This window comes from Scomber scombrus, chromosome 1 (assembly GCF_963691925.1).
Source record: "Scomber scombrus chromosome 1, fScoSco1.1, whole genome shotgun sequence".
Classification (NCBI taxonomy): Eukaryota; Metazoa; Chordata; class Actinopteri; order Scombriformes; family Scombridae; genus Scomber; species Scomber scombrus.
This window is the reverse complement of record NC_084970.1, coordinates 21,769,892-21,795,346: the sequence shown is the minus strand read 5'-3', so window position 1 is coordinate 21,795,346 and position 25,455 is coordinate 21,769,892. Positions and strand designations below refer to the sequence as shown.

Here is a 25,455-nt window from a genome sequence, read left to right as displayed (position 1 = left end):
TTTTTCATCAAATGAAAGAAATTGAAACTTAAATAGCAACATTTAACTGTTCTGTTTTCTATGATACTTTAATTAAATGGAATCATTTTGAAGATGTTAATAGTATTAATTTGATGTCATGTACAGTAGAAGGACACACATTAATGTCACCTGCTTCTGTCTTCTTTCTGATTACATTTCAGGTCATTTACATGAATTCAAAACCAACCTAACAGTGATCGCTGGAAGCTGGGGATTGAGTCTTTCAGTTTTTGTAAGTATCAATTTGCCTCTTCAGCTGTTTCTGTCTTGCCACATGTCTCATACACCCCTGCTGTCTTTCACCCACACTGAACACCTGCATCAAATGAGGTGGACAATTGGATAGGCGCACAATGTATGCACAATTAGACAGTTATATAAGAACTTATTGACAGACCTTTTGAAAATGAGATCCTACAACTTATTTTTCCTGCAGTTTGTGGATATAATTTCATTTCCATATTGCGTAGTGGTTACGTATGTTTTTCTTTTCTTCTCTCCTTTTTTAATCTTTTGTTTCAAGATATACATAATCCACTTTCTTGTGTGGTTATTGCAGTTTTAAGGTGAAATGAGGCTTTCTAGTATATATAAATTGTAACTCCCTTCCTTAATGACTATTTGAAGCCTTACAGAAAAGAAAAATCACTCAGAAAGAGAAAAACCCACAGCAGCCTTTGAGGAAATGTCTTTTGAAATGTCTTTACAACTGATGCTGGTCAAAAATGTGAAACCTTGAATGTCATTAGCGAGAATATGCATTGCAAATCATGTTAAGTATTGTTGACCAAATCCTCTATGAAACTATGGAGAGATTTGAACTAAAAGATCCCCACATATTCTGTTTTTATCTATTATTGTATTGTTTGAAAATATTTGACCTTTTAACATTTCAGATTCTCTTCTACTGCACTTTCAAACACAGAATCTGTGTTTGACACAAGATAATGAAACCATTAAGTCTCACGCTCTTGTGAGTCACTGCCAAACTATAGGTCTATATAAATATATCATGACTATAATTGTAAAGGAGGTAACCTTCAAATATTCAAAAATGAAAGCTACTGCATTTATTTCATTTTATATGGTGCCTTGATTTTATCATTCTTTTTTTCATTATGCTCTAGACGTTGTTGCCAATATGGCGATAATCCCATAATTCTATAACTGTACAACAATCCTGTAGTAACTAATGCATATTCATTCTTTTCTACTAAAACTGAGCAATATCAGATCTACCTCCAACCCAGATCAGGATCACAGTAATTGTATACTGATTGGTAATACATCAAAATATGTCAGATTAAAAGAGGTTTAAGTGAAACATGTCATAGTACTACAGTAAGAAAGTTATGATGGATTGCAGAATTTCATAGAGCTTAAAAAATGAAATAGATCATACTACACTCCTCTCTGCATCCATATAATATTACTTTAACAGTCTTTGCTCATCTGCTGCCCGTGCAGGTTTTCTAATAAAAAATGTATCTTAGATATTGAGCAAATAAAGGTGAGGAACTTAGGTGATATTATTCTTTTCCTCCAAATGTCAGTTGGAGATATCATGAGAGTCATATTAATGTAGTTGAGAAGCTCTTCAATAACAGCTGGGAAATGTCTCTCTGCATTGAAAGTTCATGACCATTTACCATTGTTTAATCATGCCATTTCATGTCAAACACTGCTCAGATGAACATGCACCTGTCTACTAGTGAGCTATCACTGCTGCTGCATGTTAGTATTGTTGAGTTTGTTGTGAATGGCTTTGGGTCGTAAAATGTGTGCGCTATGACTTAGCATGCAACTGTCTGTCGGTCTTCAGTCATGTCATACTCTTTGTGGTTTTGTCAACATAAATAGAACATTATTAAGTTATTAAAAGCACCATATACACATCAACAATATACATCACAGCACATAGTATTCATAGAGATGTAATACAGGCACTGATGATATAAAGAACCTCTGAATTGATATACAGTAGATGTAACACATTGAACATACACCAGTTTTATTTTTTAGGATGTGTATGTAATGCAATCTAATGTGAAGAACAATATTCAGTTTCTCAATTAAAGCCATACTGTGGAGGTTTTGGCCATGAGTGGAGCAAGAGTGTGTCCCTGTATTGTTTGTACTACACACACACACACACACACACACACACACACACACACACACACACACACACACACACACACACACACACACACACACACACACACACACACACACACACACACACACACACATAAATGTGATGCACACGCACATCTGCAGCATCTCTTATGAACCTTTCTGGATAATTTGGCCTCCAGGTTCACTGATGATATGAAAGTATTACTTCAATATAGACCTTATGTATACATTACTACCTGTTGTTTGCACTATATGTCTTTCTTTGACTCCATGTTGTTTCTCATGGCATAAGATAGAAAGTTGATTTATTAAGTATGAACCTTGAGAAAGTTTGATGTAGGTATAGAGCAACTTTTGTCTCAAGAAATGAATGTAGCATTCGGTGTATCAATGCAAAATGGCTTGTATTTGTAATATACAATCTTAAATTACTGTCAGCATCAATTTAGATTCTAAATGTTGACTATTACAACAATAAAGTAACATCTTATGCCACTGTTGTACAACTAATATGTCATATGATTGTTTGTTTAGAAAATATTTAAGATAAAACAAACTAACTTAACAGGATTCAAATAATCTACTTGGGCTGATTGTCAGCCATGACGTCTGCTGGTCCATGTGATCCAAATGCTCATCAAAAGATAGTGAATAGCGGATAAATGGAGTCCTCAAGTTTTGATACTACAGACTTGTTACACATACCTTGTTTGTATGACTGATTAATTTAGTGTGCCACCCCATTCTCCTGTGACATTCACTTAGATCCGCATACAATCCACAATGTACTATACATACTTTGCAACTTTAACATACAGGTTTAATTAATCTCAGAACATGACAGGGAGTCATTTAGATTGTGTCTGGAGTGCATCTAGAACAACTTTAATTACACTCATGCAATCTCATTTGAAAACACCTGAGGATATGTTAAACCATCTGAAAAGGCCATACACTCTTTGTTAGTATGTGACATTTATCTAATAAGCTACAGACACACGGTCTCACAGCTCTTAGCCCACTATCGATGGCGCCAGTGAAGGAGTGGATGCAGGGGAGCCATTCTGTCAGAAATTAAATAAACTGCACTTCACCATAAAATGGAAATGAATAACCTTTGAATGGTTGTTCTTCATCTATTATTTATCAAATGGGCCTCCCCAGTCCACTGACCCTGCAGTGATTATGGTCAATATGTTGCTGAACAGCAATCGCTTGACAAAGACCACCTAACAAAGATTGAAATTTCATCAGCCTCAATTTGCTTCAGAGGATCCCAGTGTGAATTTGGAAAACTAATTGTTGCACATGTCATTACCTGGCAATATTGTACAAAAAAACCTGCCTGAATTTCATTCAGCGTCCCTAATATGCCGCCAATTGATAGCTTGCTCTCTGTATTACTCATGGATGACCTCATTTTGAAGGGTTTTTAGAAAAGTTTAGTGTTTGCAGTTTGATTAGGTGTGGTATTGTCACGGTTCTCTTTGCAGGTGGTGGTCTCTATCGAATTGCATGAATGGGATCCAACCTCTGACTTTGTTATTACTGTTATTTGAAGTTTTGAAGGACTTTATAACATCATCTGAAGAGTAAAAATTGTATATGGATTTGGTTGCTGTCCTGTATCTCAAATTATGTTCCCTTCTACTGTTGGACAGAGTTTCACTGATTAAGCTAGGTATATACAGCAGAAAACAGAACCAAAGAACATGCCATTAATCTTCTTGCTACCCCAGCTGTGGAAAGCAATGCATAACTAAAAGTCCGGTAAAATGAATTAATGATTTCAACCATGAACTTTTCTCCCAAAACGCCATGAATCGTCTCCAACTGATAATGCACCACGACCCTGGAGTGTGAAATCCCTGTTGCGTTGAGAGTAGCCAGTTAATTGATTCGCAAATTATTTAAAGTTTGTGGTGCCCAGGGGAGTGCTAGGCTCTAATGACGGCCCATTTTGAAAGTGTTGAAAAATTCTTCCCAGGCAAGCCTGTATTAAACTGTAATAGTAAGATAACAAATCTTAAGTCCCAAGAATTGTGAAGGTGCCCAGTATTGTGTCACTAGATTGGGTCAGTCTAACATGTTCTTTGAATTGTGATGTATTTCATCCTAAATAGAAGTTCTAACCTGATTGCACTTTTATCCTCTCTAGAGAGCATAGAATATGACGTGTAACCTGGTCCTCAGTATAGGTACAAAGCTAGTACATGTGAAATATATGGTATTTTGTAAAGAGGCAACTTGAAATGTGATTAAGGCTGCATATGCCAGTGTGTCATCTGTTGGTCACATATCACACACATGCAAATTTAACATTTTTGTTGTGGTAAGACCTGGACCAAGTATTTTACTCTCTCTGCCCGTCGTTCCACGCAGAATAGGCTAATCTAGCAATGTACACACTGTACGTTCCATTGCTTTTTAGAAGAAGTTGTTGAATATCTGTGTTAATATCAAGGAGCCTCTAATCTCGATCCATTAGCAACTGCTGTCATTCAGACACACGGTGTCGGCCTGATTTAAATAAAATGAAATGAAGATAGTTGTTTCTGGTCCCTTGGCTTCACTCATTGCCATAAACATATGCTCTGTGCCCCGCTTCTTTCCATCTCATTTATGACTTTAATTTGTTGTGTGGGCTGCGCAAGAAATCAAATTTAATCCAATCCTCCCAGGGACCCTGTCATATAATAACATGGTAATTTCTGTGTATCCTTTTGAAAAATGAGGAAATTAATTCTTCCTGACATGTTCTAATTATTCCAGTGTGAACGGCGGATGGGCTCCCCTCCTTCCTCCCCCTCCTCCTCCCCAGCCCCCTAAGTGTCAGTTGCCGACGGGTGGCGAGGTGCTAATGCTGACCAGCAGCGCGTTTAATTTGAAACATGAGCAGACACCTTTCAACACACCTTCCTAATGTTGGAGTGGCTCACACAAATTAATTCACTACTCATCTGGCAGCTTTGACTGAGATGTGTGTGTGTGCATGCAAGCACAGGTGTATGTGTGTGTTAGAGGATGGGGGAGGGGGTCATTGGGACACTATTGCCATTAGTAAAGGAAACCTAAGGCGTGTCAGTGTGTGTGAGTGTGTGTGTGTGTGTGTGTGTGGGCACTACATTGTAGGTGTACATTATATGCATATATGTCAGTATGTGTTGACAAATACACATGTGCTTGACCAGGTATCACCGTATTTCATGTGACTGGGTGTTGAGTTGGCGTAAAGCTGTCTGTTGGGATGTTGGGATTGCTTGGACAGCTTTTTTTCCCCCTTGCTGGATCTCCCTTTTCTCTAACCAACAGTACCTTTTCACACATCCTATTGCTCCACTGAGAGCACTGGAAGGCTTATTTAATTAGACTGTCATCAGGCAGTCTTTAGCTTATCATTTCAATTTGCATAGGGGCACTACTGGCAGAGACAGTGTCGAACAATCATCTCAGGTTTTATGTTCAGGGGTTAAAAAATTGAACAGCTATTTACAATAGCCATTTGATTAATCCACATTGTCATTATTATATTGGTAAAATTAATAATCTTGAAACTGTGCTCTGTCCATTTTTTTATTTATTAAAATGCAGCAAACTAAATGTTACATTTGAACAGATTAGTGGTTAAAATTTCAGAATTATTAGTTTGTTGATGCACACGCACATCAAAGGTATCTTTGGCCTAGTATGACAGTCGGTCAGCACAGACAGATAAATATATTGCTATCATGAAAAGCAAAATTGGTTAATAAATAACAGGGTTAAGATCAAAACATAAAATCAAAAACTGTGTTGTCACTAATGCTAAAACTTAGTCTCTATAAGTCCACAGAACTGTGTACATTCAGGCTTCTGAGAGAAGAAATGTGTTTCCACTCTAATTATGTACAGTATCTAAGCAGCTGCGACAGGAGGAGAAAAAATAAACAAGCAAAATTTACTGAACTTTGGAGTCGGGTTAAAACCACAGAACTATAATTGATTTGGTGTGTGTGTGTGTGTTGTCTCTGGGTCGTAGAACAGAGGGCTCATAGCCGTGGCGTCATGGTCGAGGAGAAGAGAGCATGGCTTTGTTAGCGGTGGGTGGGTCCCGCCATGACTCAGAGAGGGGAGAGGCGTCAACATGGCCGCCCGGCCCACAGGGATTAAACTGTCCCCCCTTCACACCCTGCAGGGTTAATCACTGCCATTTTGGATCCACGCAGAGGGAGCAAATGCACTCTCCATCACTGTGGAAGAACTGAGACATAAGCTACCAGTTAGTCTGCCACTGCAGCAGTTCTGTGGGTAAATTTGCTTCATAAGCTAGTTTCCACTCTGTATAATAGAGTGTTTTGAGCCCAAATTTACTTGTCTTAAGACAGTTGGCGTTTCTGCATCAGTGCAGAGTCTCACTCTCTGTATCCTCCTGTTTGGATATCAATTATTTTTCTAATATGGGTTAGGGATATACCAAGTAACCTGTGATGTAGTTACTAGTAGGATCTGTGTAGCTAACTTCTGTGTCTCGCTGTGTGCCGTGCACTACATGAGCCTGTTAATGACTGAAGGCTGAGAGTGTTGTCTCGTGCCAAGACCCACATGGCTGCTGGCGGTGCATTAAATCAGCAGTCAATTTGACTGGAAGTTTGAAATCTGGGCTAGGTTAAGGGGATGTGCTGAAGCCGTGTTAATAGCTAGCTTGTTGTCCATATGGTACTGCTTTAATAGAGCACATTTGTTGCAGATGGTGGGAGACTTGGTTAGGCAGAGGCAGCTTTTGGCAGAGGCTCATTCTTCGAAAGGGCTGCCGTGCTGCTCAGACTGGTCCAGGCCAACTTAGTGATGTCAATCCTCCCTGCCTCTCCTTCACCAAAAAGTCTGCCCTTGAATTGTGGTCGAGCCTTAATTTTAAGCCATTCTTGTTTTTTTGTGTTGGGAGAAGAGCAAATACAATGTGGCCCCGTCACTTTTTCCTGAGTTTGGTAAATTGCTCTCCAAACCAAACCTTTGCTTCCATAGGCTAAGTTCAGTTGTTTCTGACCACACTGGGATCGTAGACTGCAGCGCAGCTGAGGAAACACAAGCAGGGAGAGAGAGAGAGCGAGAGAGAGGGAGAGAGAGAGATAGAGAGAGAGAGAGAGAGAGAGAGAGAGAGAGAGAGGGAGAGAGAGAGATAGAGAGAGAGAGACAGAGAGAGAGAGAGAGAGAGAGAGAGAGAGAGAGAGAGAGAGAGAGAGAGAGAGAGAGAGAGAGAGAACAAGAGTTATGGAATGAAACCAAAGATAAAGATAGAGCACAAGCATGGCCTAATCTATTTTATTTTCTCTCCTGCTATTCAGCTGTTTTTGAAGGCCTGTTGTTGAAGGATGATTCAGGTTCCAGTTAAATACAAACCTCAAATTTACATATAACAAAGAGAGTGCTCTGGTAATTATGTTATTATGTGTAAGTTTGTTGAGTTTCTGCATCACTGAGTCACTCTCATACTGTTGAAATACCTCATTTCTGCACAATCTGCATTCTGCGCAATGTTTGCTGTAACTGTATGCAGTAAATGTGTACAGTAATTGTTAGCAAAATCACATTTTTGTTGGTAATTGTTTCGGTTTGTGTGCTCCTGCCATAGAGTATGTGTGCTTTTTGCACTCAGAGAAGTGAGGAGACACGCTTGATCTGCTCTGCACTGTTTGACGGTTGTTTTCTCACGTTGTCACTGGCTTGGTGTGCTGTGGTTTGGTGATGGTATTATGCACGCTGGGCCCAGCTGAGTGGAGAAAAGAGCAGAGCAGCAGCGCCCCTGGCTATGCCACTCCCGCCTCCCCAGACACCTTATTGTGAGAAAAGTCTCGGCTGAGCCCTCTGGGCCTTGAGGATCCACTGCCTCGCTAAGTGCTGGCCAGACTGAAAGGCACAGTGTCCTTGGTCCCAGCTCAGTCTTTCCATTCTCTCAGAGGCTTTGTCTCATAAGCCAAGAGAGCAAGGAGAGAAAATGCCAAATTACACCCATGTCACTAAAACTTAAGGTGTTTAAGGGCTGAGATGTCATTTGCTGCTGTGTTTTGTGTTAATCACGATTATGTGCATGCAACGGAAGAAGTTCAGAAAAAAACTATTTAGCTTTCCAGTGGTTGTAAAAAAGTGGTGATTTTTACAGCAGGAATTGTGATCTGCAGACTTTATAGGTCTTGAATTTAAGTTATGAAATTGAATAATAGGATGGTGGAGTGATGAAATGTTTAAGTGAAATAACTGTTTAAAATGCTGAAAATATTTTAGCAAGAGGATATCCTTGCCCCATTTGAGTGGTTGAGTATCTTCATAAGACGAGTTGGGAGATCTGAGAGACATTTAAATTTCAACCACTGACAGAAGTTCCACTCGCATATCTGTCCTCTGGAATCGTTGCTCATTTTTACCACTTAAGACAAAAAAAAAGGAAGTCCTAATCAATTTCCAACCAATCTTAACACAATAAAAGTGTATATTACACAGACCAATAACATAGACTAATGGAAACCTGTTGTAAGTCATTTTTAGCCATGTGTCTCCAGTATTTTGTGGGTAAGGCTTCTGAACGACCCCTGCAAGCAGTGACATCATGACCACATCCTCCTGCCTCATTGGGGCTGTGCGTCCCAGCTTGGGTCCCTTGCGGCCGGGCTCCCAGAAGCCACAGCACCCTCACCACACATGTGCTGCAGCTGGACCACCGTTGGCTACTCTGAACAGACTAGAGCTGCACTGGGATCTGTGGTCACAGTGCTGGATGTACATGTATATATCTGCACACAGTGTATACAGAAAAAGACTGTATAGAGATCAGTAGGCAGAGTTTATTTGATGCAAACATATCATCAGGCTCTCAGTGCAAACCGATGTTGTATGCAAATCCACTCCCTCGATGGAAAGAGGTATAATTAATGATGTCAGTTCATAAAAAGAGAAGATGGGTTCGTAGCCGTATTTCTGCTTTAATTAAAGACATGCCTTATTATAGGCAGAAGATGTATGCTGTATGTGTATTTCTTTCTTTCTTTTTCTCTTTCCTTTTATCCCCATTTTCTGCCTTTTCTCCTTGTTCTTCTTCTTGATTAATACTCGTTTCATAGTGAAAATGGTTCTCTGTGATTTCTCCTGCCAGAACCCCACACGCTGACATGGAGGGCTTTCTTCGTAGCAGCTTTTTACTGAGGTTAGTTTCATTTCCGTTGTTGCCATGTAGGATCATAGGTTGGGCAGGGGGTGGTAGTGGGCTAAGAGGGGTTAAACTTTCTGACACATTGTTAGCTTTAGACTTTGTCCTGTGTGTGCGTGCACATGTTTGTGTGTGTGCATGTGTCTGTATATTTGAACAATGTCAAACATGGATTCTAACATATTTACCCAAGCTGTGTGTTATGATTGTGTTCATGTAGTGTGTGGCTGACTGGCATGCTCACCCCAATAGCCTCCAGTCAGACTGAAAGCACACATCAACCTGAGGGACAGATGTAGATGAGATGTCCCTGTTTCTTTCCTCTCCCTTTTACATCTTAAAAAATCTGCAGATCAGGCTTTCTGTGTCTTTACACCGCATGCTTTTGTCCAACCACTTTCTCCCATTTGCCCTCCCTTTCTTACTGCCCTAATCAGGGATGTTGGGTGAAGGCAGTCGCTGGCATAGCAGCCTTGTGATGTACTGTTGCTTCCTGTTGTGTCCTGTGTTTGTATTCAACCTACCATAAAGATTTACATTTTTTGTCTTTACCCTTCCTGTGATTCTAATTAAAAATTTGTGCTGTCATTACACACGGAGGAAGTAAATAAGAGAGCGTATTTACCATTGGCTCCTTCCCTAGTCAACCACCTTCTCTAGGCTCCAGTGTTGCTCCCTAATTAGGGTTGGCTCATTAGAAGCCACAGCAGCAGCATCTGCCTTTCAAAGCTGCTGTCAGCCAAACTTTACTAAAGCTAATGAATCCTCTTTGATTTCTTTTTCAAAAGGTCACTTATTTGATTAAATTAACAGCATTTTTTTTCTCTCAGAACTGCTGGGGGCATTTTAAAAAGAAAGGACAATTTGATACCATTACTCTCGCCAGTCAAAATGTCCTTCAGGAATTCAATAGGAAAATCTTTCATGCATTAAAATGTAATTTATTGTTCAAATTCAATAATTTAAAATCATACTAAAATAAGATTTTGTTATACTTTTGTAAGCTAAAGAAAACTGAATTAAAATTGGGACCAAATGTGTAGTTAATATTGTACAGTTGCTCTTTATAAATCATAGTCGCAGGGAGGTTTCCACAACATTTATAACTATTAACTGTAACCGCTTCTTGTTTAAATACTTTTAACATATAAATACATGCAATTATCTTATAGTAAACATTTAATATATCTACTTTGCATAAAATAAAATAAAATAACTCAATAACATAAAATATGTTTCTTCTATGCACAAATACACAGTATCTGCTTTACCTTTCACCAGTTTATTTGGTCTGGTATATGCGCTATGGTTTGACAGAAGTTATTCAGGCATACAGCATGTTAAATTTTTTGAGAGCGTGCTGCCTTTGTTCATTTCCGCTTTTTTGGAGTAATGCTACAAAGTGGATGACAGCGTTTAACTGGCACCATCTGTCGAAACCAGTTCGGTTAGTAACTAACTGTACTTAAGCTACCTGTACTGGGTGTTGCAGTGGGGAGATAGTAAAGAGGTCTGGCATGTGTCAAATTCACATTGCATCCCACATCTACAAAAGAGAAGGAAAAAAAAGAAAACGTGCCCTTTGACCTCAGCTATTTCGCAACAATTTCCTTTTGTTCCCGTAGCTGTGAGAAAACACTGTGATTAAGTAAACACATTATTGCACTGCTAATCCACATCCTTCTGTCAATGTCTGTTTTAATTAAAGGAGAAGCGCTAGTAGAAAGATATCACGCACACAGGCTGGAGATTGGAGGCCTCAACAATCAGGTCAAGATTAAAGGCAGGCTTTGCTTCAGGGTTAGCCCTTTTGCTTGGGTAAGACTTGTGTCCTGGAGTGGGCTGTGGGGTGGGGGTAGGGGTGAAAGGGGAGAAAAAGGGAGAAAAGGATAGAACCAGGGTTGGATGGATGTGGCAGTTAGACATTCCTCCAGTGAAGAATCCCAGTATCTTTTCTCAAGCAACTGAATTAGGTCAAAGGGGGCTTTGTGAGAATGCTCATACATTTGTGCTACAATGTGCAGATGTTTATGACTTTTTGTGCTGTATCTTAGTGGCACACCGGATACGCCTTTCATTATTCTAATGAGTCATGGGTTAGCTTTTGAGTCATACATACAGCACATTTCAATAGCTGTAAAAGTATCCACATTCGTTTGTGACAAATACTGCTTCTTAATGGCATGTGAACTGTCATTCTAAACTTCTGATTATACATATAAGTCAAAGCCTTTGTACTGTCTGATGAAAGTATTGTCAGCCTGCTTAAAATTCCCAATTCCTTTTTAAAACAAAGTGACTCTGTGAAGTAAAGTATACAATATACACCGCACCTTTAATAGACAACTACTGATGCTCACATTATTGTAAGCCTCAGTTTTCCTCTTTGTTGAGGAGAAGATGTGTTTTCATTTTAGATCAATTTTTTATATGTTTATGGAAGACATTGAACAGGTTTTTGGTTTTGTAGTCAAAGAGACTGAGAAAATGAGAGTGTGCACGAGAGAAAAGGGAAGGAAGAGAGGTAGAGATGTGAACACAGTGAGAGATAAGCAGAGAAAGAGAGATGAGAGAGAAAAAAGGTAGAGAGAGGGAAGGAGGGAGGGAGAGGTTAGAGAGGGAGAGAGAGAGAGAGAGAGATAGAGAGAGAGAGAGAGAGAGAGAGAGAGAAAGAGAAAGAGAGAGTGATGTCTTCAGTCTCTGTCTACTCCCAGTGGGCAGGACCTCCCCCTACATTTCTGCCATTATTTGATGTAATGAAAGGAGAAAGTGTGTAACATTGAGATTGTTAATTAATTTAGTCTAACAAGATGAAGATAAATGAAACCCACTGAAGGTTGACTAGGCTAAGGGGCCCACTTAGCATTCCTCCTGCCCTCGAGCTCTGTCTCTCTCACTCCTTCACAATAGAGCACAACTGATAGTTGCAGCACCGTGTTTGTACAACCCCGCTGAGCTCTCACCCAGTAAGTTTGGATGTGGAACTTTTTGACAAAATATTTCATTTTCAGCCTCTAATTCATCATAATCTAATCTCGGGGATATTTTAATTTCGAAATGGCTGGGATGCATTTGTAATGCAGTTAGTTTTGGAGCATAGATATGCAATTATCTAATTGAGTCATCTTGACATGTTAAATAAAGCTCGGCTGACATACATGACTAGTGAACTAAACTGACTTTTTAAATATATGTATAGAAGCACCGGTCAAATGTTACACTACAATATTCTTTCAGGGACACCTTGTCATCTTACAGATAACAAACACAGCTTTTATTATCTTCTGCAAGAGATCAGTTATACATTTTTTTCCACTGAAATGGAGGGAGGTTATATAAATGGCCATTCTCTTCAGCAACTATGTGGCCCCTTCACATGAGCCTGTGTGACTCCCAGCCTTTCACCATATGAATGGTTCTTCTCTAATGCGGCTTGGGAGCTATTTGAGCGGCAAGACAGACAAAAAGGAGAAAGGACATTTTTCTACAAAGCCAGACAGTTGTCTTCATCCACAGCTCTTACAAGCAAATCAGTAGTCTATCAAGGTCCTTCCTCAGTGGACACTTTGTACAGGATCTTCATGGCAGCACAGACCAATCATTTTGGCACCCATTCTTTGCTCCCTTAGTTCTCAAGTCATCAACAATGGGTTGTTGATTGTATGGAAAACACCAGAACAATTATGTCCTCTGTTTTGGTGGCAGGGCAGCGTTTTAAAGTGCAATCCTCGATAATGGGCTCATTATTGTTATTCTTGGAGCAGGCATCAGGAGAAAGAAGTAGCTGCTCACAGTACGTCATTATTTCGTAAATTTCGATTAGCTCATCGTGCTGTCTCCTGGCAAACAGAATCATAGCTAATTAAAAGTGAGTGAGCGCTCTTGCCTCTGACTTAAAAGGTAGCACTCGATAGGCTGTTAATATGAAAAAAGTGGTAAAAAAAAAGAAGGATTAGAGCTGTTACCCTGGTAACTCCAACTTCCATCTGCGAGGGAACAATGAACTTGTGTTCCTCCACCACCTATGCTTGAAAAAACAGAAAGCAAGGAAGTGAGTGTTCTGAAAGGAAAAGACCCTTTTTAACAACAAAGTGGGATCCAGGCCTAATAGGCTCTTTGGTGTGAGCTGTTAGGCGAGATCACCGGGGGATAGAGGAGCAGAAAGGTCAGCATGTAATCCTAGGACAGTGAAGGTCGTCCCAGGTTTTTACAACAGCGGTTTGTCTTCTGGATCTGTTTTTGTCTGCCGCAAGTTTGGACATTTTTAAGTTAAAAAAAAAAAAAAAAAAGACAGAGAAGGCTGCTAGCATAATGTGATAATATATATCCCACAGTCAAAATGTACACAGTTACAGTCCCTAAGGTGATTAAATAAACACAAACAACACTTGGACCAATTGCATCTCTTTCACTGATACCACTGATTCTGAATTGGTTTCTGGCACCTCCAATGTGATGGAAACAACACAAATTCTTGCGTGAATCTTACAAACACCTAAATATTTTACCAGTACACTCTTGGCCCAGTAACAGCTGCATAACAGTATTTTTTGGCCATTTTTATTCATTTTTTGTTTCCATTAAAAACTCAATGATATTTTGACCACAGTGTTTAAGTTAGGGTTGAAAATCTTGAGGTGAAAAGTGGATAGGGAAATACTGGTTGTCATGAATAATGCATTTCCATAATATTCTTTTCAATTCTACCAGCAATAAAACACATTTTTCAATCCTTACAAGGAAAAAAAGTGTTTGATGGGCTGCTAAAGAGCTGCTACTCTGAAAAGGAACACTCCCTCTCTAAAACACTGCTGAGTTATAATGATCCATGACTATGGAGGAACAGTATGTGTTTCTCTTTGAGTTTTATGTCCCTTATTACAGCTGCAATACGTCTGCTCACATTAAGCTAATTTATGGCTGAGGCCAGCGTAACAGCAGTACAGGTTAATGAATTTGGCATTACTAATTAAACGTTATTGAGGGATGAATATGAATCCTGTGGTCAGGAATGACAGCAGAGAAAGGGGGAGCAGAGGAGAACGGGACAGAGGACTTTCCTGCAGTTCCTCCTTTGGGTTGCATTTACAATGAGTAAGACATGAGAAGTGAAAGACAGCACAGGCTCTGAGGTGAAACAAGGGACACCTTTATTTCAGACACAATACTTTGTCTATTTAAATGCATTCAAAAAGAAAATTGTTTTGGAGAATGAGATCCTAACATTCCAGTGTGAACAGAAAAAATAATTCAACAGACAGGTACACTTGCCTCTTTTTTTCTGTGTTTGCATGTCTGAGTATAAGGGCAAGGTAAAATGACAAATGAACAGATAAAGCGATTAGACACTCACAATAAGCTGAGGACCATTCTACTCTACACAGTGCAGAACATGCTCCCTTTTCACACAATTGTTGTTAAGCAGTTACTTCAGTCACCTCTTGAAAACAGGAATTTGAAGGCCAAGAAGCGGGGTCTACTCAAGCAAAGAGGGATGATGGTGATAGTGTGGAATATTGAGCAATTATTGAAGTGCACACTCTCCAAGACCAGTGTCAGTGTTGAAGAAAACAGGATATATTTGTCCATTGGATTTAAAATACTTACCCTGACTATTAAGTGTAAGGTGTTAGATTAATAAAAATGCTTATTAAGGGACTTTACAATACTTTATACTAATGATAACACAACAGGAAAAAAACAAATAAGTTATAACTTCAGAAAACGACTTTGTTAGTTTTATGAGTTTATGAGGATTTGGATATGTGTTACAGAAACATTTAAAAATAGATTCAAATTGCATGTTTTCCTTTCTAAAGGTTCCTCACAGCATCCAGCAGGCTGTTCAAAGCTCTTTCACCTCTTGCAACTTTCAACGGTTAATTGGATTACAGAGATTTTTTTGAGCTTGTTATAACTTTGGTGTGAAGCACCCCTATATTTTCATATGTGTATTGTTAGTGGCTTGTGTGCCACATACACAGTATAAATCTTATTTTTCCTGCCAGTCTTTCTCTCCTTTTCTTTGACTCTCTCTATCGCCTCTACACTCAGTGTCTGCCATACTCTCTCTGAGAGCTAAGCCTTTCAATTTAGATTTCAATTATCATGTTAGTTTTGTGATTAGACTTTGGTCCTCCAGGAATCAGACCTCTCTGCTCCTCTCTATTCCACTCTATTCCACTTCCCCTGCAATCACATCCCATCTGATGAATTGCGCATATAATTGCGGAAGTTATTGAATATGCAGATCACTGCTGACTCTTGGTGTGTGGTTCATAATGCATCAACTCTAACTGTATCAAACAAGGGTCTCTGATAAAGATCCACTCTGATAATGAGAGAGGGCCAATGTATGCTATTAGTCAGAGATAACAGACACCACAAAGGCTGAGACTCAATTAAAACAGAGCCATGCTATAATCTGTATGACTGTGTGTGTGTGTGTGTGTGTGTGTGTGTGTGTGTGTGTGTGTGTGTGTGTGTGTGTGTGTCCTTAAACAACACTCAGGCCAGTGCACATACTTGGCACTCGGCACGGGCAGCTCTACCATTACAACCAGCACAGCACAGACCAGTCTGAGCGGCCAGCCAGCTCACAAGGTGTTTATGAATCAACCAACATGAGGTATTTCCCCCATGTTACAGTATGTTGCTACCATCGTCTTACACCTCGTCCCATGATGCAATCCCTTAGAGCTTTTCAAGAGAGGGGAGTGAAGCACTTTACAGGCACACCCACAGGAGGGGAATGTGGGAAATTTTGAAACTTTTGATAGCTTTTAGAGGGCTTTCTTAAACCTGGCTCATAAGCAAAGAGAAAAAGCTGGTTCTCATGCTATATACCTATACATACATATTTATATATATATATATATATGGATATATATTGCAATTTGCTGTCAAATACAGGGTATTTGTTACTTGCTCTGCTACAGGTCCAAAACCAATACGCATGTTTTTCTCCACATAAATATTGTCTTACAGGGTTTCCCAGCTAAGGTTTCATACACAATTGAGAATACAGGGAAACGGAAGAAAGTGGGTCCTGTATTTTTAGTGTGTGCTGTAGTGATGTAGCTGCCATTTTTAGCAGATGTGCCAGTCTGGTGCTGGACGTCTGACCTTCTGACACAAGAGAGGAGGGTTTATAGACTGCAACAAGTTTGCACAACATGGTCTCCAATACACAGACCAGCAAATAATATATTTAAAAGGGTTACTTTTTAAAACATCACATCATGCAGTATTTGTAATATACATTATACAACCTACATTTACAGTAAGTACATAATGGAATCAGAAAGTAGAATGATTAATTTGATTAGATTAACTTGACTGTGACCTATTTAACTGATGAAGGCAGGTTGGTACTTTTAAGCTTTGTGAGATATGATGACGTGATTCACACAGTGGAAGTGATCTCAAGATGAAGACCGGAAACCATCTAATGTGTGCCGAGGTTTAAGTCTGCAGAATTACATCTTCTGTAAGTTCTCAAGTTCACTTTTTTTCTTCGCAACGTCACTTCTGATCTTTGAAATATACTGATCCCATTTTTTGCATCAGAAAAGCCTCCACTAATTTTTGTTAATTTCAACTCATTCGAGTGTTGGCCTTTTTCTACACTGATGGCACCAGTTCACCTTGGCTACACACACCTGATACCACTTCTTAGTAAACCTGGAGTCAAGAGCACAATTAATTAATTTTGGCATATCTTACTTACAAGGTCAATACTAAACGGTGAATTTTCCATTTAAATCTGTTATACAGCCACTGAAGTGAATGCCTGTAAATTACCTATAAAGATTATTAAAACAAAGGCAACATGAGACTGATATGTTGTGAAATTGAATTACTCTTTTGAGCCCCCATCCTGTGCACACAGTCTTAAGTATTATAAAGCGTAGCTGGTGCTAGATCTTTTTTACTGTCATGGCTGTCAGCTGTAATTAAGACACAGAGCAGGCTGTTAACACATTGTATTGTGATACTTTACCTGGCCCCATGTATATTCCTAGGTTAATAGGATTGAACATGTTTACACCAATTGTTGGCTTAACAGGGGGTCAAAAAGGTGACTTAAACTTTGGTAAGGGGCTTATACAAGAGCTCAAATAGAATGATAATGACTGACTAATGGTGGCCTAGACACTAACAGAAAATACACAATTTATGGACTGCAAAATGTTTAATGCTTTAGTGGCCTTTAAAGTAAAAAAAAAAAAAAAAAAAACTAAACTAAAGGGCATGGTTTAACTGCAGTAAGTGGCCAGTTGGACTTGACTGCCCTTTACTGTAAAGAGTGTGTTGCAAGTGCAGCGACCTTTTTCAAGTTCAAGCTATTGTTTGTAGATTGGTTACACACTCCACAGGCTGTGAAAGACACATCTGCTACCTTCAGCTCAGTTGAGAACAAATAGACAGTTGGAGACAGGGTTGAGGGTTGGGTGTGTTTGTGTGTGTGTGTGTGTGTGTGTGTGTGTGTGTGTGTGTGTGTGTGTGTGTGTGTGTGTGTGTGTGTGTGTGTGTGTAGGTGGGGTCCACAGCTACCCTGTCATAGAGCTCAACAACAGTCCCTATCCTCTTATCAAATATTTGTCTGGCCTTCACTCGTTATTTGCCTTCTATTCTGTTTGCTTTGTGGATCGAAATATATCCCAGACAGATTGATAAAGTTTCTAGAAGGTTGTTTTATATGTTTATAGATATTTGACACTAGCATAGATTGCTCTCTCCCACCCACCCACCCACCCACACACACACACACACACAAACACACACACACACACACACACACACACACACACACACACACACACACACACACACGCACACACATAGCAGGTATTGTTTGATACCATAGAGGTACCAAATCTTATATCAACGCTACAAAAAATTCCCTTTAAGCTTTTCAAATATAAAACCATATTTGTTTAATGTTTTTTGATTGGTTCCCTGATTGAGATCCAGAGGGTGGTCATAAATGTTTTAGGACAAAGGGGCTCTTTGTGTGAATGGGGCCCCAGTTGAAATGGAGGAGTAGTTTGAGATTACCAGATTATTTCCTACTAGCCCAGTGAGTGAAGCGAGGCGAGCTGCAGCCCTGCACCGTGCTGTGCTGAGGCTGAGCATAATGAGTGTGGTGGCAGGGAACCACAACAGAGCCGGGGCAGAGGCTGCCTGGGAACCAGAGGCCCATGGCCGACAGCCAAACACACACACAAATCCTGCCACACACTTGTGGCTTTTTAAGAAAGCAATTTAGTTAATGATTTAATTTTCAAGCACTGTCATGATGCATGTGTCTTCTTAGCAAGCCAGGAATAGAATAAAGACGAAAAGGTATTAGTAAACACAAGCCCCCCCTCCTCTCTCCTCCCCTCCGACTACCACAGAAAAAATAACATGCAACTGAGCGTAATGTGGCGTTTGCTGTGAACACAGCACTAAGTTTACTTGGGTAATCCAGCGGGTAGGTATATCAGTTGTGGCTGCTGTGTCTTTTTATGCAACACTCTGGACAAATGCAGAAAAGAGCTGAAGCACAGTACAAGTGGTCAGACACATGGTTAGCAGCAGACTGCTGAGGCATTTTGTGTTTCAGTCAGCGTCTAATCCACTACAGTGCCCGCTTCCTTGGAGTGGAAATACAGCACATTTTTCTGTTCAACCATGTCTGTCAGCTCTCTGATTTTATTAGGGCTATGTTTCACATTCATTTACTCAGGTTTTCTCAGTGCCAACCCATGAATGGAACCATCTTAGCATTGCTAAAACAGCACCTTGTACATGTCTCCTGTGAACCAAATTTTGGGGCAATTACTCAGATCAGTGGCTGGGGTTTCTGGTTTTGCTCTTCAGATCTCATTTTTCTCCAGCCGCTCTCTTTTTTTTGTATCAGCTGTCAATCACGTGTGGTAACTTTTAACCACCTCCAAACAGAGCTGGGTGCCAGCCATTCATTTAGTCCTTCACTTTTGCTCCGCTTCTTCATGTCCAACCTGTCAGAATGACACACACTGTTGACCATGCTTTCTATTCAGCACTGGCAAATTAATTGGTTTCAGTGGTTTAAATCAGCAATCAATGTCAGTTTCCCAACATAATAAGCCTTAATCATAAATCTTTGAGGTGTGGCTTGCCTGAACCCTATTCATCATGGCTCTGCTGCTAGATGGCCTCATCTGGGTGGAGCAAATGAACTACCCCTGTTTTGATTTTCCAATTGACGTGTCACATGAAACGTGGCTACTCTCTCCCTTCCCCAATTCTATCCCAGCCCTTCTTCTCACAGTCCTTAAAAAACACACAAGGGTCCAAAGACAAAGAGGGCAAAGAAGTCCAGTTGTCACAAGGGGAGGCACACAAATGTGTCTCCCCTTGTGAGAGAGTGCTCAATGAATACCATTAATTTATTCAGAAAGAGAAAAAGAATATCAGAAAGGGAAAAAAGAAACTGAAGAATTAGAGGTGGGACCAACTGTAGCTAATAAGCTGTTGTCCTCCCAGCCTGTAGAATAAGAATAGAGCAGCTTAATTACAACAGTGTTGAAGGTAATTTACTCATTTTCCCCCTTGCAACAGCAATCCATTTATGAGATGAGAATGAAAGGGAACAAAACAGCTTTTCTTTTCTGTAGACATTGCAAATTTGCCAATTTGGTGACCAGGACTTGTGAAGCCTTCTGCATTAGAAAATAAAAGGAAAAAGGAACAAGGATAGTGACAGAGAAAGTGGGCCACTGTGTGTCGACATTCCAGATGTCCAAACCAACGGCAGTTATACCAACCCCAGTTTTGCTGGGCACTAAAGTTGCCAATGATGACCTCATGATGGCAAAACCAAAGACTGAGGCCCATAGTTCCCCTGCCATACAGTACAATAACCCCCCTCCTCTCATAAGCCATTCATGGTCACCAATGTTTTTTCTTACTCCCGGCAAAATTTCTCCTTCAAAATTAGCTATTGTCCTTGATTATTTGGCCAAAAGTCTACATTTGTGGGTTTTTTTTTCTTCTCAAAGGGCCTGCTTTCTTTTTTTTTTTTTGATTTCCCTCTCTATTGAGATTTCTATGCTCCCTATAGACTTATTGTGCATCTCTTTGGTAACTTGGGATGCGTCCCCTCACTTCTGTTTGGAACCCCCCAGCTAGCTCCTCAACTCACTTTTCTGGCAACTGTGAGAGATGTTACACTTGATTTGTTGAAGTGCAGCCATTTGCTGCAAACTCTTCAGTGCACAGAAGAAGTTATCTTTATAAATGACAGAATGGACCTGGCTTGAATAGTGCTTTGTTTACTGTTTTACAAAAAGGGGGCCCCACTCTATATTTCATCTGTCACTGTTGCTTTTCTTTCCTTCAACAATGCGCAATTGTTGCCATGAAAATTTCAGGTTCCATGAACAGGAGAATTCTGTATTATTATGTTCCTGCCAAATTCCGATCTCTGTTTTCCTTCTCCTGCTCACAAAGGGCTCATAACTTACTGTCAACTATGAGGCAAGCCACAAAGCTCCACTGTTGCTCAGCAAATAGGGTTGTGTTGGTTGATGGCTTGACTCGCTGTGAGGTTTGCTTAAGTACAGCAGCAGCAACAGAAGCCTTTTTGGGAACTCCATCCCCCAGCAGGACCAGAAAAAAAGAAAAAAGGAAAAGAAAGGAATTGGGGTAGAACAACAAGTAGCTTTTCTTGTCTTAGATTTTTTTTCTCAGTTTGGCTGGTTTAAGGACACTGCTGTCCTGGAAGAGATGTTTGTGTCTTTTGGTGTGTGTGTGTGTGTTAGACTCACAACATCCACGGTGCTCCTCTTCTAGTGGATACTATCTGTTGAAGAATGATGCTGGTCCGTAAAAAGGCCAGTAGGGAAATTTTTTGGACGACCATCTTTCATTTGTGAAAGCATACGCATGAGTGAACTTGTGTGTGTCCTGGGGAACTGAGAGGCAGTTATGCCATCCAGCGCTAGCTTGTGTCCTGGGATCAGGAAAGGGGCCAATTGCACAAGGGAAGAGGTAGGGGAGGAGGGGGCAACGAGGGATTCAGTGTGTGAGTGCTCATCGACCCTTCCTGAGTAGTCAGACAGGGACACTTAAGCACTCTCACACCTGCATCTGCCTTTGCCTTGCGTGGGGGGCAAGGACACCAACCATGCTGTCACTGGCAGCTGCACAAGTGTTTAAAGTGAGATACAAGGCAGTTCCTCTAGCAGCATATTATTGCAAATAATTTACCCTGCAAAGTAATTATCAATGCTCTGCTCAATATGTAAAGTGTGCACTTCAGGTGGCTTGCTTAATTTGCTCTGGGTGGCTATCATATGAGTGTGGATTTTAGCTGTGGTAACCGTGGCAGTTTCTAATAGAGAAGGCATCAGGAGAGAGTGTGAAGTGAGGATGAAGTGGCGCTCTAATTGAGTTGACTTTTTGCAGGGGAAGCTCAACAATAATGGAGGAACAATTTAAACAAATTCATTTAGACAACTCTCCAGTCACTGTACAGCAGGTTATGTTGTTGGAAAATCTGTATTTCCCAACCATTTACTATATTTTAATATTATTATCTTTAATTACATTGTTGGCTAAAGATTAAGAGATGGAAATCTCTTAATGGCTCTGACTAACATGTAAAAATAAAAGTTCCTGCACTCCCCTTTTCTGATTTATCTCTCTTTAAACCTTTAGGAATTATACAATACAAAAACATGTTTGTGTGTGTGTGTGTGTGTGTGTGTGTGTGTGTGTGTGTGTGTGTGTGTGTGTGTGTGTGTGTGTGTGTGTGTGTGTGTGTGTGTGTGTGTGCATATGTGCTTAAAAAAGAGACTGTGTGCAATATACAGCCTGTATTACGAGTTGATTATGTATCCAGAAACCTGGCTGCTGCACAGCATGGCACAATCACAATGGAGGGTGATAATTTAATTGTGCTAAACGGTGGATTCCGTGTCAATGCTCCTCCAGCTGGGAGCTGTCAGGTAGTAATATCTCATTATGGCAGGTGAAGAACCCAGAGGAACCCTACCACGACACCTGTTAGAATAGGAGGAACCCCTGAAGGGAAACACAGATGATTTTCTTTCTCTCTGACTTTCGCTATCACACACACACACACACACACACACACACACACACACACACACACACACACACACACACACACACACACACACACACACACACACACACACACACACACACACACACACACACACACACACACACGCACACAATATAAAGATCCCAAACTACTTTCTTTACCTTCCTCTACCATACTTTAAAAAATCACTACTGTGTACAACAATTTATTTTAATTTACTGTCAATGTTTGGAAATGTTTTTAATCAAACCAGGTTACAATAAAAATATAATATAATAATATGTCGGAATATATATCATATTTTTATTTATAAGTGCTTAGTTTGGTCCACATTAACTTAAAATTGTGTTTCATATTTCTTTACATTCATTCATTCATTTCAAACTCATTTGTGTTTGTTTGCTTGAATGTGAGTCTTGTCGTGTGCATGTAACTCTGCATGGATGTACAGTGTGACACAGGGAAAGTTAAATGCCATTATCTTTCATTGCCTGCTTTCCTATCCTATCTTTTAAAAAAAGGTCTTCTGGTTTTTAATAATTAATTAGATTGAGTGTAATATTTTCCCGTTGGGACTTGTGATCAAAACGTGAAAGTGCAAGACGGCCGTAGTGAGACGGACAAGTGGGCAAGTGGGCGGGTTGGGGTGTTGGTGGGGGTCTGGTGTGGAGTTACTTATCACCATTGTCTATAAAAGGTAAACAGTGTGACAGAGCAGATACAGCGGGTGAAAGTCAGTCAAACCCTTTTACGATGAAAGAGGAAATGGGATAGCCGAGGACACATGGCCCCTGCAGTCACAAGACCCTTAAGATGAGCAGTGCACAACACTCCTCTAATGCTCACCAATTAAGCAGAGGTTGTTTTGCACGATGATGAAACATTATCGCAGGGAACAATTCATGACTCAAAGCATTCCAGGCCATATGAGCCCACGTCTGGAGAACTTCAGTCCTAATCCTTCAAATGTGTGCAATATTGTCAGCTATATATAGAGCAGTTCTCTTTTCTAACTGACCCTCCCTCGTCTCTGCCCCGAGTCTTCAAAGTCACTGGGGCTTTGTCTTGGAGAAAGTAGGCAGGAAGGAAGCATTTCATGCACTTATTGATTACTCTGGTTTGTTAGTTGTCCGTTGTTATTGTGTAATCAAGCATGAGGGAGGGCAGCCTGTCAAGGATTTATGAGCTACCACTTCAGTTCACCATATTTTCACTGTTTAATATGTAAAAACTCATTTTGGGCTTATTTTCCGGAGAAACTGACTCAATTATTAATGTGAGTAAAGTAAATTCAACAGCAGCAGAATACACTGTAGCTAAAAATGTAGAGACAGGACTGTTTCGCTTATTTTATTTTGCGAGCACGGAGGCCAAGCCTGTAAACACTGTTATTCTATCAGAAAATATGATCAAATTCCACATGCATCGCTAGTACCCATATTCAACCGAATTCTGCTCCTTATTTTGCTTCTCGTCAAATGTCTTTGTTGTGTCTATGCTGATCTATTGCACACAAACCCCTTTAGATCTCAGGACTGTGTGATCCTCGCTCCGAATATGAGAAATAAAATACCATATGGTTGCCCTCAGATATTTTCAGAGAATTACTGCTGCACTTCCCCTTTTCCCTTTCAATAATATGAGGTAGTATTGTATAGAGCTTGTCAGAGGTGGGGGGTGGGGCAGAAGGGGGTTCTCCGCACTCTTTAGCTGCCTGAGCGCAGCCCTCCCAGCACTGCTAATAAATTATTAACTCCTGCTGACAAATACTGTTATGGAGCCTGCCGCAGATCTGTTGCATTCTTTAACAAGATTGCTGTAGACACATGTTACAGGAGGATGGAGTCTCCATCGCTCTGTCTTTTTCTCTCTCTCTCTATCCCCTTCTCTTGCTCACGCCTCAGCAGTTTGACTGATGGCTGGAGACCAAAGTAAAAGTGCCTGAGAGACTGAATATTTTAGTGGTAAAATAATACCACTTGATTTACTGTGTAATACAAAAGCAGTGCTTTGTTTCACTCACACACTCCATTGAGGACGAGGTGCTTGTTGCGCTCCAGGCTCTGTCTTTTTGGGTGCATGAATAAAAAATATGTCAGAATCTACTTGCTCGACCCCCTCCCGCACGCACACATGCACACACGCCTCCCCCTTCACACCCCCGAACCTCACCACTGCCCCCTCTACTTACCATTACACACATGCTCTGAACTTTGCTCTGACTTTCTGATTTTGAAATTAACATTACTCAATTTTGAGATCACTTTCTATTTGTTATAATTACAGGAAACCATTTAATGGCTGATTAAAATTAAGGGCTGAGTCCCACTAAAGACAGAGCCGGCAACACATGCAGACACACAGGCAAAAAAGACAGAGGGGCTGACAGGCAGCAGGCAGGCACACTCTGCCATCTACCTGACTTACTGGGTTTGTTTGTACAGCTGCTGAGACACATGAGATTAACTTAGGCCACCATTGTTTAGGCCCTTCACTGCTCAGGCTGATCCGTGACTATGTGCCAGTGTGTGAATGTGTGTGAGTAAAAGGGGGGGGGGGGGGGGGGGGATAAAGAGAACGGTATTTTGTGTAGATACTCACATTTTCTGAATAATAATACACAGAATCATCTCTGATTGACATATATGTTATGATCCCTCTCAGGTCATCTGGGGTTGACCTGCTTACTGTTTTGAGTTAGTTTCTTTAAAATACATGATGAGAGATGTCTGCTCACATTTAAAACCCCTTTGAATCAAGACTTAAGCCATCTTAAGTCAATGCTTATGATGGCATTAGATCTACACTGATTATTTTATTTTTACTCTTATTCAGTTTTATGATTTAAACAAATAATTGTATTGTACTTCTTCTTGTCTTTTAAGTGTCGCTTAACCTTTTCTGTGTTTTAAAAAAAAATTGCTATACACATAAACTTTCCCTCAAATGGACAGTACACCTAATTTGACAGGCTCTCTTGAATGGGACCAAGAACTATTACATGCAAAAAGACCTT

The 25,455-nt window shown here is 40.3% G+C and overlaps 1 protein-coding gene across 1 annotated transcript in view; it reads left to right on the top strand.

The window, feature by feature from the left end:
• sox6 (SRY-box transcription factor 6) overlaps positions 1-25,455 on the top strand; it is a 141,440-nt gene that overhangs the window by 21,818 nt on the left and 94,167 nt on the right. The window contains 2 exon segments of the mRNA XM_062423193.1: positions 183-253; positions 9,284-9,334. Of these exon segments, the coding sequence (XP_062279177.1) occupies positions 9,300-9,334 (35 nt within the window). The 5' untranslated portion in view covers positions 183-253; positions 9,284-9,299.